Source organism: Podarcis raffonei, chromosome 14, assembly GCF_027172205.1.
Source record: "Podarcis raffonei isolate rPodRaf1 chromosome 14, rPodRaf1.pri, whole genome shotgun sequence".
Taxonomy (NCBI): Eukaryota; Metazoa; Chordata; class Lepidosauria; order Squamata; family Lacertidae; genus Podarcis; species Podarcis raffonei.
The window spans coordinates 13457383-13472218 of record NC_070615.1 but is presented as its reverse complement, the minus strand read 5'-3'; the positions used below and the strand labels follow the sequence as shown (position 1 = coordinate 13472218).

Below are 14836 nucleotides of genomic sequence, written 5' to 3'. Positions count from 1 at the left end.
AAGTGCTGGGGGGCATGCTGTGCGGTACAGTGTTGCAGAACAAAGGCAAAATTATGTGAAGTTGGAAGACATCAAACACAGGAGCAGCCAATGTTATGCCCTGCAGATGTTTCAGACTACAATTCTGTTCATCCATGGATGTTGGTCATGCTGGCTGAGGCTGATGGGAATTGTATTCCACAACACCTGAAAGGCACAGTGTTGGTTGGCCTAACCGCCTGCCCCAAACAGAATATCCTACATATTTGCCATAGGAATGGAGGAAAGTGCCTTTTTATTGGTCCCTCTAGCTAGTATTGTCTATATTGACTGGCAGCAACTATCCAGGGTTTCTGACAGCCCTACTTGGAAGTGCCAGGGATTAAACTTAGTATCTTTGGTGGAAAGGCCCATAGCTCAGTCATGGAGCGTCTGCTTTACATGCAGAAAGTCTCAGGTTCAACCTCAGCATCTCCCAAGTAGGACTGGCAAGAGGGCTCACTCTTTCCAAGGAAACTTCCTATGTCTGAACTTTGGCACTGCACCAAAAAGGTTGCACCAGCTTGCTGTCTATGACAGACACAATGAGACCCAGCCACCCAAGTTGTAGGCAAGGCAGAGGTGGTCCACAACCATCGGAAGGAACAGCTTCATAGAGCACTTACCAGTCCATTGAGCTTAGATCCCTGAAAAGTGTTGCTTGCGGCAATAATATTACAGTCATACCTCGGAAGTCGAACAGAATCCGTTCTGGAAATCCGTTCGACTTCCAAAACGTTCGACTTCCAAAGTGCAGCTTCCGATTGGCTGCAGGAACTTCCTGCAGCCAATCGGAAGCCGCAGAAGCCCCGTCGGATGTTTGGCTTCCAAAAGAACGTTCGAAAACCAGAACACTCACTTCCAGTTTTCAGTTGTTTGGGAGCCGGAACATTCGACTCCCAAGGCGTTTGGGAGCCGTGGTATGACTGTATAACACAAATAAGCACTTTAAAAAGCAATACAGAGTAAAACAATGTAATAAAATTAGTTTAAATCCAGCAGGAGAAATCACACAGTAGTTGTGGTTCGAGGACCCGATTCCCCCAAAGTGGAATGAATACACAAGGACACGTGATATAAGGTTAATGGGCAAGAAAAGGCCACAACTTTATTGATTACAGCAAGTGAAAAGGTATTGGCTTAGGCATTGGATTACGTCAGCTGACTGACTCCACCCCCTCAGAGAGGGGTGAGTCTGAAACAAGTTATTCACCAGTAGGTGGAGCCTGTTGATGCTAATCCAACTATAGGCTCTCCCCTGATGTCACCGAGGGATGTGCCATGGCCTCCTGCCAAGCAGGCATCAGACTGAATACACGACCGCCAGATTCCTTTAACGGAATACCCAAAAATTGAAGGCATAGGCGATGGCCACACCTAGCTCTTCGACACCACACCACATTATTCCAATGCCTAACCTACCCACCAATACCACGAAAGTTGTGACGATTGCTACGAGGTAGGCGAAAAAACCAAAAAGCCTAATGCCAAATGGAAAAATTCCTACCAGGCCCCCCGGACAACCAGGGCGACCAACCTAAGGTCCATAGCAAGGCCAAGGAAAACTAAGACCCTGAGCTAAAAGGGAGTGGAGGGTGGGTGACTCGCGACGGGACGACGAAGAGTGAGGCCGAGGAGGGGCTGGCGCCACAGCATATAGGCTGCTGTACACGCCCCCTCGGAGGCAGCTGGTTGGGTGCTTGCCGATCAGCGTGGGCGCCAGCCAGGTGAGTGGAAGGCAGGGGGCTAATGCCCCCTGCTAGAGGTGGAGCTCGGTTTCCCGCCCACAACCACTCCCCTCTCTTCCAGGAGGAGAGTCTTAGATCAGTGAATAAAACTGACTCAGATACTTTTGGGCATAACCTGACCCCTCTCCTCTGCAGCTTCTGATTTTTGTTTGTTGATTCCATTCATTCCATTTCTTGCCCCACTTTTACTATTAGGTCCCAGGGCAGCTTACAACAATAAAATATGCAATGGAAAACAATTCCGTATATATAAACGTTTAAAAATACTTCCAATGCAGACTGAGATAAGTACCGGTATATCCACTAGGTGGGTTGGTGCCACAACACTAAAGGCCCAATTCCTATAGCATTCAAAATGGACCTTCTGATAAGATGGTATCTCCTTTAGAGCACAGTGATCAATAGAGTATATATAGGGTTGCCATATTTCAATAGCTGTTGAGGGTTTTATTGGCCAAAGTTCTTTTTGGCCAGGGTACACGTTTATTCCTTCACATTATAGGCCTACTTCAGCGTAACTCCTGTCAGGTTTCAACCTTATTTCTAAAACCTCGAAGGAGGGGACTGTACGTCCTTCCTGGGCTTCTCCCTGTTGGATCCTGCCTGTGTTGTCTTCCAGGCACTTCCCCAAAGTGACTCCCAGGTCCTGGGAGAACCAAGCATCAATTTAAGCCTGATAGAAAAGAGATTTGGCAATTAAGAATTTTTGCCCTCTTGTGAAACACTATCCAAATGGTTTTTATTCCTCCCTCCCATAGTTTTCTTGCATATGTATCATTCGTTTTTGGATTATTGTTCTCCTGGGATTGTATGAAAATATATCCTTTGTGAAGGAGGAACATTCAATTCAGAGGTTTTATAATTATCCCACTCAGAGAATGAGAAAGCTTCCTCTGAATTATGCTTTTGTTTCCTGGGATGAGCTAATGTTGTTTTAAGTTACTTTTGCTAAGTAACAAGTTATTGAATGAATTCCCTTTTCTCTTTTATCTGGATGCACTATGAATAAGCAAAATGGAATATGCACATATCAGCTCAAGTAAATGAAAACTGCTTTAATTTTTAATTTCTTATGTAACCTGTTCTGTTCTTTGGCAGACATTGACGAGTGTGAGACATCTGGAATATGCATGAATGGACACTGTGTGAATACCGAAGGCTCCTTCCGATGTGAATGTCTCCCTGGCCTTGCCGTTGGACTGGATGGGCGTGTATGTGTTGGTAAGATAAGCTCGTTATGCCGGCAGCTACAATTCAGTTCTAGATTAAAAACCACAAATAGTTGTAGAACATGCCATCTGTCTGTGACTCATAAACTAGCTCAGGTAGAAAAGTGTTACGCTAGGATATGTCTTTGGTAAGTCTCCATGAGAAGAGAGTCTCTACAATGAGGGGACCATCAAGACCAGGCTTCCTCAACCTTGGCCCTCTAGATGTTTTTGGCCTACAACTCCCATGATCCCTAGCTAGGAGGACCAGTGGTCAGGGATGATGGGAACTGTAGTACCAAAACATCTGGAGGGCCGAGGTTGAGGAAGCCTGATCAAGACCATGTGCTCCTGCTTTCCTAACAAACACAGAACAAGATAGGTACTATGCAACATAATTTTTGACATGTTATATCCTGCCTTTTGCTCATCGTAGAACCCGAGGAGGCATTTGTGTGGTTCCCCAGCAGAAAATCATTGAGACCCTGGCCAGATCAAGACCTCTTTCTATTTCAGCAAGGTGGTGGCTTCATACGCCTTCAGACCACACCCTAGCCAAGCAAAACTGACTTTCCTCTGCATTTTAAGTCCTTGACTAAAAAGTGCAAAGAGAGGAAGCTGAATTGTTTTATTAAGCAGAGTGTGAAGTCTTCAGGGAGGTTGTATCTCAAAGAGGTTGAAGCATCTAAAGTTAAGCTAAATTACTTGACAGCCTTTTCATTTGTTCTGCAGCTGGGATTATCCAAAGTTGGTCAGACTTGCCTTGTTACATTTGGAGTAATACTTTTCAAGGACATATGTATTATAACTAAGACCAGTGAGGGATTTTATATATATATTTAAAAAAACAACCCTATTTGCTTGGCAGTAATGAATGTTTTCCATAGCTCAGCATTTAGACAATAAAAGAAATGGGGGTGCAGAAGAGGAGAAGCTGGGGGGGTGTAGAACAGTATATGAAACCTAGCCTTAGCAGTATGGCGTTTTTCTACATCTTTGTGGCATTATTGTTGTTGAATTGGTTATTGGCTATTTCTCTCTCTCTCTCTCTTTTAGATACACATATGCGAAGCACATGCTATGGTGAATACAGGAGAGGTCAATGTGTTAAACCATTGTCTGGAGCTGTCACTAAATCAGAATGTTGTTGTGCCAACACTGACTATGCATTTGGAGAACCTTGCCGTCCTTGTCCCGCACAAAGTTCAGGTACAACATGATTTAGATTTGCGTCTTTCTGTCATAATTTTAAAAGTGTTCAAAATTGCCACACTCTAATAATGTCTTAATAGTAGGTACCTTTAAAAAATCTTACATGTCTTATATACTGCTGTGCACTTTTAAAAACCTCTACTTGGTGTATTGAGCAGCTAAGGGGGAAAGCTGTTTGCTTGTGAAACTGCATAGGTCATGAGTCATGATCAATGATTTTTTCTAGTGAATATTCCTTAGAATTTGGTCGTATGAATTCCTATAGTGAAAGTCAATTGCAGATTCTATTTTGGTACATTTCTACATATTTTGTGGTTTATATATTTTTTCTTTACTTTCAAATTTGTGTATCTTCATGACATAAAATTTGGCATTAACTTAAAGGTGCACAAAATGTGTGCACCTCTCCAGCTTATGGCCTGCTTATTCACTGTGTTTGAAGAGAAATCTCAACCTGATATGTGCCTCATTTTGGAGAGAAATCACAACCTGATATGTGACAAGAGTCTTTTCTGTTACCACAAATTGCGCTAGGCAAGATTTCCAACAAACCTTGTTCCAATAGCAGATAATAATAATAATAATAATAATACTCCATAAATTTGTGTGGCATTTTATGAAGGATTAGATATTGTAAGCTTCTCAATACCCTGTCTCAGGGATTTTGCAGTCTAAAATTAGATGCATCAGAGAACAGAGGAAGGGGGAGAAACAAAAATGTATTGCAAGGTATTGCAATTTCTTTTCAGAACATGGAACAAGCCAAATAATTTACAATATTTATGCTTGTAAGTTATGGATGCATTATATCTATCTATCTATCATCTATCTACCTGTCTGTCTATCTATCTATCTATCTATCTATCTATCTATCTATCTATCTATCATCTATCTATCTATCTATCTATCTATCTATCTATCTCTATAGATATCTCTCTCACACAAAAAAGGGAAGCTCTGTTCAGATTGAATGCATTTTTTAAAATAGAAAAAACCCACTGTAGCCACTTGGCCAAATATCTCAGAAAAACAGTATCCTGGAATGTCTAGCACTGAAATTGGCTCCCTGGTTCTGAGGAAAAGTTACCTTGAGAAGCTTGTGCATTTTTAACCTTTATTTTAATTGGCAGTTTTAAGACAGAGACAGAGAATAAAGATCACTTGAAACCAATTAAGCTGGCTTTAGCTGATGTGCAAGCTTTAAGGAGGAATTGTTGTCCACCGTTTCACTGTAGGCCACGTTAGTTAAAATACCAGCAAAAATGCTGGGAAGTTATCAGACCAGGAAAAGGTCTTTACAGCACCGTCTGCTGCTATCGGCTCCCCCTTTGTAACTTACACAGTAGAGCTGAAACGTTTTGTAAATGTAAATGGCCCAATGCCATTAACTTCTGTTTTGTATTTGAATTAATTTAACAGAACATTTGCACATGTGGAAACAATTTATTCTGGGCTGTTCTGCGCACCTCTCCTATTGTTAAAGATGCCAGCTCATTGAGGGTAAAATATAGGACAGCTTTCAGCTTTTGATTTTCAGGTTGTGGGTGTGGGGCAGGGGGTTGGAAGAGTTGCTTTTTTCAGGAAATGCATATTGTGGTGTGAACTTGCAGCTCTCAGAAGGAAGACTTCATATGTCTGCTCTGAATAAATTGGGCCATGCATTTAAAACACATGACTTCCCCTATGAATCCTGGGAACTAGACGGATGACATGACAGCTCTTGCAACCTATGAACAGATCACTTTCAGGCGAAGATAATGTATAGACAAATTTAATGATATTTGGAAAATATTTACTGAAACCACAGTGACTCGTGAACTGATGTATACATGAGGGATATCTATTAACATATAGTTTTGTAACTCTAATTACATTTTAACGTTACTTTGTTATTGCTGCTATTCTCTGTTTTCTTTTTCTATTTACTTTATTGTAAAACTTTCAATTGCATATATAAATATTTTTAAAAAGAATCCTGGGAACTATATTTCCCCTCTCAGAGCTGCAATTTTCAGCGCCCTTAACAAACTACAGTTCCCAGGATTCTTTGATGGGCAGGGAGCCATGTTCTTTGAATGTACAGTGTGGGTCTGTCCGGCTAGACATGAGGTGTGGGAATGGTGGACGTGGTTTTGTCCAAAACAGCTGGCAGGCCCAGCTGGCCTAATTTGGCCCACGGGCCAAAGGTTTCCCACACCTGTTCTAGACTGATTTCAATTTAGGTGGGAGCAGCAATGTATCTTCAGACCGGGTCACCAGTTCCAATGTCAAGCAAGGATTATTGGCATTATAAAAGCTCTGTTCTGACATGGTTGTTTGGAAAGAGCTGAATGCATCTATTAAAGCAAGCTTCCTCAAACTCAGCCCTCCATATTTTTTTGGCCTACAACTCCCATGATCCCTAGCCCAGTGGTCAGGGATGATGGGAATTGTAGTCTCAAAACATCTGGAGGACCGAGTTTGAGGAAGCCTGTATTAAAGTGTTAAAGATAAGTTGTTTGATTTGATTTATTTTTCTCCCCAGAGGAGTACCGTGCGCTTTGTAGCAGTGGCCCAGGCATCACAGCAGCAGGAACAGGTATGGTTGTGCAAAACCAGTGGGTATTGGCATTATTTGAGGAAAGGATTGTATAGACTAACATAATTACTAATAATTGTAATAGGGAAGGACTGTAGCTCAGTGGTAGATAATTTGTTTTGCATGCAGAAGGTCCCAGGTTCAATCCTCAGCCTCTTCACGAAGGGCTGGGAAACATCTCTGGAGAGCTGCTGCCAGTTTGCATAGACCAGGGTTTCCCAAACTTGGGTCTCCATCTGTTTTGGACTACAATTCCCATCATCCCTGACCATTGGTCCTGCTAGCTAGGGATCCTGGGAATTGCAGTCCAAAAACAGCTGGAGGCCCAAGTTTAGGAAACCCTGGCATAGACAATAATGGACTAGATGACTCAGTATAAGGCAGCTTCCTATGTTCCTACTGTTCTGAAAGGATAAAAAATTAGGGATGGACAGAGTCATCTGTTATTTCTGGGTATGTGCACAATTTCACATGGGTTTATTCATAAGTCCTTTGCCTTTTTTGTATTAATCTGTGGCTTTTTAAGAATTAAAGAACACATGAAACTTCATATTTAATTACCTTTTTAAATTTATTTAGTGGTTAGGGTGCTGGAGTAGGATCTGTAGACCAGGATTCAAATCCCCACTCTGCCATGAAGTCCAGTGGGTGACTTTGGGCCGGTCAATGTCTCTCAGCCTAACCTACATCACAGGGTTGTTGTGAGGCTAAAAAAAAGAAAGGGGGAGAAGTATGTGTGCCACCTTGATATCTGTTTTGAGCCAAGAAATGGAGCACAAAATTTGGAGAAGTGTGAATTCTGAGCCATATGTTGGTTCGGGTGGGAGTAGAGTGAAATACAAATTAGGGCCAGTTTGCTTAAAAATATGGACTAAAGAAAATGATCTTCCATCAGGGTGAAAAATAATAATCTTGACACCTTCCGTTTCCTAGATATCAACGAATGCGCACTGGATCCTGACATTTGCCCCAATGGAATATGTGAAAACCTGCGCGGAACCTACAAGTGCATCTGTAATTTTGGGTACGAAGTGGATTCATCCGGGAAAAACTGCTTAGGTATGAAGTTTCCTATCTTACTATCTAACACATTCCTGTATGGTGCCTCATTGTTCTGCTTTAGTTCCATCTAGTGTTTCTGATTTGTTCGTCTTGTTTCTTCCTGGTATTTTAGCTAGCTTCTTTTCCATCTTTGTAATCCTGTCTTCCTAGTTATCAGACAGCCAGATACTAATTCAATCGCCATATTTTGGAGGGTTCCCCCCAAACCCATGTAAAATAGGCTGGAGAGATTCTGAGTGGTGGGGAAGGGTGTATCTCAGTGGTAGAGCATTTTTGCTTCATGCAGACAGTCTCAGGGTCAACCCCTTCCATCTCCAGGTAGGGCTGAGAGACATTCACTTTGTGAAACCCTGGAGAGCCAATTTTTCTTTCTCTTTTTTATTTCTTTATCAAAGAGATTTATGAAAATAATATAATAGTATGATAATGTGTAAAATATAACAAGTGTAATTCAGTTTTTTTGAGAACATTCAGAAGTCTACTTTAGGTCTTTTTAAATTCTTTTTTTTTAAAAAATTGTTTGTATGGGATGGGATATAAATTGTAATATGGTATATTGTTGTATAATTTTGTGAAATATGTTTAATAAAGAGCTGCTGACAGTCCGTGTGAGCAGCACAGAGCTAGATGAACTGGTGGGTCTGATTCAGCATATGGCAGATCCCTATGGTTTTGATCACAGGTCCCCAAACTAAGGTCTGCGGGCCAGATAAGGCCCGAGGGACTCGTTTATCCGGCCTGCGGCGACCCCTACCACCCGATGCTGCTGCCCGCTCTTACCGGCGTTGTGCTGCACGGCTGCCCACTTCCAGGTTGGAGGAGCACCGGAAATAGCTTGTGCGCATGCGCAAGCGTTATTTGCACATGCACGTTATTTGCACATGCGCAGGCGTTATTTCCGGTGCACATCTGGGTCAGAGGAAGCGTGTGCACATGCGCACAAGCTTTTTTCGGTGCTCCTCCGACCCGGAAATAGCATGTGCGCACACGTATGGGTACACGCTCGCCCGCCCTCCGGCCCACCGCGCGATTGGCGCTGGAGACAGCAGCCTGAGGCATGGTAAATTTGCTGACCCCTGGTTTAGACTCAGGCATCCCCAAACTCAGCCCTCCAGATGTTTTGGGACTACAGCTCCCATCATCCCTAGCTAACAGGACCAGTGGTCAGGGATGATGGGAATTGTTGTCCCAAAACATCCGGAGGGCCAAGTTTGGGGGTTCCTGGTTTAGACTCTTGCTTCAGCCTCCTGTTGCTGTTACATTTGCAGGCCCTTTTCTGCGGTGCACCTGCTCTTTTCCTGAAGCCACACTGTGAATTGCATGGACTGACTTGGAAAAGGAGATGCAGGCTGTTATGTCCTGTTCTTGGATAGTGTGTTGGATTGGTCATCCTGTTGTTCCCCTTTCCATTTCTTCTGTTTTGGTTTAATGCTTTTTTTGCAGCACCTGTGATGTTATGGCTACACTCTTCCCAAACTGATTGCTGACTACCCTACAAGCTAGCATTTATGCTTTAAATCAGTGGTTCACAATCTGCAGCAATGAAGCAGATTTAAAGAAAAAGTTCTTACCAATTAGTTTATTCAATCATCACAGTGAAAGACAAAGGAATGTGGTCTCTTTAGATCAGTGGTTCCCAACCTTTTTTGGCCATGCCCCACCTAAGCATCTCTAAAATCCTGATCTCCCCACCCCGTGACATATAATTCTTATTATTCAAAAAGTGAACTCCTATTCACATGGAGGAAGTCTAAAAGGTCATTCACTTGGTCTAACTCAAATAGCCCCCTTTAAAAATCAAATTGTCTCCCTGTGGGGCGTATGCCCCATGTTGGGAACCACAGCCTTAAATATTCTGATTTCTCCTCATTGTCGGTCCCATTGATTTTTTATCCATTAACTGAGCCTCTCAGAGACAACTCTTCCTGAGCCAGATGCATCTGGTCACTCCGCCCCCATCACCTAGTCTGTTTTATTCACACGGATGTTGCCCGGAAGTTCTCGTGTGTCTTGCTTGAATACAGCAAATAAAGAAACGCCCCCCCCCATTCTTAAATACAAGAAATAGTGAACTAGCACCAATGTAATCATTATGTACCCCTTTAGATGTTTCTTTCTCTGTGTGTTTTTCAGTGTCTGTCCACGTGGATGTATTTGCTTCAAAACAGAAGTTAGTGTAGCCCAGTGTTACCCAACCTAGGGCCCTCCAGATGTTTTAGATTCCAACTCCCATCAGCTCCAACCCACATGGCCAAGTCAGGAATGAGGGGAGATGTAGTCAGAAACATCTAGAGCAGGTATTGGGAACCTTTGGCCCTCCAGATGTTTTGACTTGCAACTCCTGCCATCCTTGACCGTGCGGCGTGCTGGCTGGGTCTGATGGGACTTGGAATACAACAGCAAACAGGGTGGTGTAGACTGAAGAGAACCATATGTTCCATTTAATTTAAACTTGGTGCCTGAAGTAGAGTAGAATGCCATCCCTCACCTGTTCAGGTGGAACTATAAACATCCTACTTTGATAGGGGGCAGAGATTGATTTGGCCTTGGGAAGACTATATTCCAATGTTCAGCTGACCCAATGATTGCATATCATCCACATGGTGTTAGAAAGCGTGATGACACTGGAAAAGAAAAATACACTTATTATGCAATTCCCTTTTGATGGCACAGAGTTTCTTGTCGCTGCTTTTTGTTACAGGGAAATATAAATTTTCCTGCCAGAGGTGGGAAGTTTGGGAACTAGTGCTGTAAACCACTAAAAGTACTGATACTTGTTGCTTTTCCGGTGATTTAATATTCAACTTTCTCTTACAGAACAAAGGGAAACATCCCTATCAGTGAAACATATCTGCTTGTAAAAACAAAGTTTTCTTTTATGGCTTCCCATGAGAACAAAATCTTATTTAGTCTCTCTGATGACACTCTTAATTGTTTTTGCAGACATCGATGAGTGCTCCTTGAACCCGCTGCTTTGTGACAACGGGCAATGCAGAAACACCCCTGGAAGCTTCACTTGCACATGCCCCAAGGGATATGTGTACAAGCCTGATCAACAAACATGTGAAGGTAATTGAAAACATCCCTTTATGTTATAGCTATTCTGAGCATCGGATTATTATTTTTTAAAATCACCCTATCTCTGGAGTTATATTTGGATCAAATAAAATGTGGGCTTATTTGCCAACATTAGGGATGAATTCCATTTAAGGCAGACTGGAACTGCTGTATTTTTATATGTATGCCAGGAGACTTTTGACTTTGTGTATTACACTCGGGCGTGGGCATATATAATCTGCATTCCCAAAGGATATTTCGGGTGGGAATTTAGCTGCAGCTAGGTGTGCAGTGATCCCGGGGAATGGGAAGATCTGGTTTCACATCCCAGAGGACTATAGGACTCAGTGGGCACCAATGAGCACATTGCTGTCCTTCAGCCTTGGCTCCCCAGTTTTAAATGAGAACAGCTGTGACCAGCTTTATAGGATTGTTGCTGGAACGACTAAAGCAAGGTCCCTTGAAACTTTGGGGTAGACAGTGGACTGTGTGTGAAGAGTGCATAGATTTGCATTTTTACTGTATGCATAAAGTAAAGTTTGAATTTATAGGGTTATTTTTTATAGTACACAGGTGCCTTGGTCCTACGTGTACCTTGGCATGTGCATGGCGCGTCTGTGTTTTCAGGCTATCCTAAGTACAAGTTGAAACCTGTACAGTAAATTGAAGCAATGGGACCATTTTACTTGCAGGATTACCTTACCCTCATGTATGCTCAGTTCAATTTGCAGAACTGTAACTCCTACTGGAGCCTCACAATACTTGTTCTGCTCTTGTAAGAAATCAATATTTTAGTATGTCAGCACCTGCACATTGGAACTCCCTGCCTATTGACACCAGGCAGAAGCCTTTGATGTATTCTTTTTGGCACCTGCTTAAAACATTTTTTTGTATAAGCAAGCCTATACATGCACATAGAGGGCTGGCATTCTTTTTGCTACATTTGATCATTTTTGAATGTCAGCTTTTAAATGTCTTTTATTGATCATTTTAAAGCTTTTATATTTTTATAAACCACCTAGAGGTTTCCTTAGAATCAAATGTTGTGAAATAAATAAATGCGGCTTGAGGGTGCAGGAGACAAATACATTCCAAAGGCAGAAAATTTTGGGATCGGTGATCTGTCATTCTATGACAGATGGTGGGTTTGCCACAGGTGGATTGTGGATTCATAGCCGCAATCTACAAACCTCTGATTCAGCAAGAGAATCCTTTTGTTTCTAGATGACCAGACAGAAAGGAGCAATCTGAAGCTTTGCTGGTCACTAATTCTCACTGTTTCTCTTCTAGATATTGATGAGTGTGAATCCAGCCCCTGTATTAATGGCGTGTGCAAAAATATTCCTGGCTCTTTTGCCTGTGAATGTTCCCCTGAAAGTACTTTGGATCAAACAAAAACCATCTGCATTGGTAATTTCTTCTTCTGAGCTGTCTTTATTGGCTAGAAAATATTTTTCTTATAATTGACATACATATATCTTATTCAGTTTTCAGGAAGCTTTTGAGAATAACCATGAAATAAAAGTGAAATAAATTCAAGAGTATTTCAATCATTGCTTCACTGTTTACTTGAGCATATCAAAAAGTGTCTATAGAGTATCCTTTCACATTGCATTAAAAATTGTAGAGGAGGTAGTGTAGTGAACCAGCAGATAATGAAAGACTGACCTGACATTCTGAGCTGGAAGGAGAAGAGGTGGTAACTTTATAAAGTTGCTGTGGTTTGGGAATAGATGGCAGGTAGCTGAGTGTGGTGGCATCAGGACAAAGGTCCCCCTAGTCTAGCAACCCACAGGCAGACCTGAGTGAAATAACAGACTCCTTGCTCATAATCCCCAGCACCTGGTATTCAGAGGCATCCTGCCTGTGGTACGGGAGGAAGATGGGAAAAGACAGACAGGGCCGTCTTTAGCAGATGCGGCGCCAGGGTGCAAATATCCACCCAGTGCCCCCAAATTACCACGGAGGGGTGAAGCTGCGCACTGCCAGACATGGAGGTGGCGCAACTCTGCCCCATACCGCTGTGGGAGAGCAATCCCCGCAGAGGCTTGGGAGGGAAGCTGTGTACCCGCCAGCCATATGGTTGGCGGGGATCGCTCTTCCAGAGCGGCCGGCACCCTGGCGCAACGCACCACTAAGCCCTATGGGAAAGACGGCTCTGAAGACAGGAACTGATTTTATCTTCTGAAAAACAATAAGGAAGCTCCAGACTAAAAGACTGGAGGGTGTTGGCAACAATGTTGGCACCCGTCTGTCTTCAGAGACAATGGAGTGAGCCTCAAGGGGTGAAATCAGACTGCTGCATTAGTAGCACCGAAGTGAACTCCCCGGGGTGCAAGCCTGGGCAGTGTGCATGAAGGTCCTGGGCTGCCCAGATGACAAGACCCCTATCTCTGTCTTGCTGATGTGGTCCAAAGGAAAGCAGAGGAAAATGTTTGGCACCAGCTCGACCTGTCTTCCTGGGTTGGTTTTTATGAGGATAACTGTTAGTTTTCATGAGTATTCACTCACCCTGGGTAAAGATATTTGAATAGTCGTACATGATACATTGCTAAATGGCAACATCTTTTATTTTTATTTACCTTTGCAGAGACTGTTAAAGGCACGTGTTGGCAGACCATAGTGAACGGCAGGTGTGAGATCAATATCAATGGGGCCACTCTGAAATCTCAGTGTTGTTCCTCGCTGGGTGCTGCCTGGGGTAGTCCCTGTGTTCCATGTGAACGAGGTAAGACCATTTTGCTGTGTCCTTGGCAAATTATTATTTGGAACATTAGAAGAAAGCATCCAATAGAAAGGGCAAAATCACCTCTGGGTGTTTTAAAGGGGCGGCACAGCTGGATGATCATTTGCCAGGCGGGGTTCAAATTGAGCCCTCACTTTCGTGACGTGACAAAGCCCTAGAAAATATGATAGCAGTAATGGCTTTGAGCTTACACAGAATATCTTTCCCTCATCACTTAAAAGTCAGCACTGCATCTAATGATGACCTTGCTCCTGTCTGCTTGTTTTGGAATTGTTTTTACAAGCTTTTTCAGACAAGTCTTTTGGGGGTGAGTGGGATGCACTTGAGCAATATGAACTGCACAAGTTAGTATTCTTAACACTTTGATTATGAACTCTGGCAAAATCACCCAAGAAATCTTGGTTTAGAAGAAAGGATTGCCAGGTGAGGGTATGCAACTAGAACCCCAGCATATGCCTCATTAGAAATGCTGAGTCGTGCTGAAACTTTCTGCTGATGAAGTACCCTTTTCTGATCAGCTCATCTGCCTCAGTCCCTGGAATGTCTGCTTATCATGGAACCCAGGTACATTCCAGAGGAGTTTGGGTACATATACTATGCTTCATTCAGGGCACTATTGATCTGTTTGAACTGAGTGTGCATTCTAAATCACACCCTCTTGCAGCTGCACATTTCTGGAGAAGTATGGTAATGTTGGGCTGTCTTTCAAGAAAGCTTGTTTTCTGCTATTGATAATCTTCCAAGAAACCCTGGGTGCTTTAATATCTCCCTTGGAAGATCCCGTAAGAGTCTGGGTCAGATGTTGTGATCATGGCCTGATATAGTGCATGCTAAATGCATTATATAGTGCATGCTAAATGCGGGAGGCAGTGGAGGACAGAGGTGCCTGGCGTTCTCTGGTCCATGGGGTCACGAAGAGTCGGACACGACTAAACGACTAAACAACAACAAAATGCATTATTTATTTCATAAAACTTATACACTGCTTGATTGTAAAACACCTCAAAGCGTTTTACAAATGTTTGCTTAGCAGGAAAGTACTAGGAAGCTTGGAACCTTCCAGCTCTGCCTCTTTCATTTTAGTGGCTCAACTCAATGCTTAAACTGCAGCTTGATTGAGAGATCTCTCTCTAAGGGTCTATATTAATTCCTAGCATGATTATATTAATTGTGATTAAAAGGGGATGTGCATTACTGTCACACTTTA

The 14836-nt window shown here is 42.8% G+C and overlaps 1 protein-coding gene across 1 annotated transcript in view; it reads left to right on the top strand.

The window, feature by feature from the left end:
• Window positions 1-14836, top strand: part of FBN1 (fibrillin 1) — a 216013-nt gene that overhangs the window by 114427 nt on the left and 86750 nt on the right. Inside the window, 7 exon segments of the mRNA XM_053366046.1 lie at window positions 2865-2987; window positions 4031-4183; window positions 6711-6764; window positions 7698-7823; window positions 10770-10895; window positions 12174-12293; window positions 13474-13611. Coding sequence (XP_053222021.1) covers window positions 2865-2987; window positions 4031-4183; window positions 6711-6764; window positions 7698-7823; window positions 10770-10895; window positions 12174-12293; window positions 13474-13611 — 840 coding nt within the window.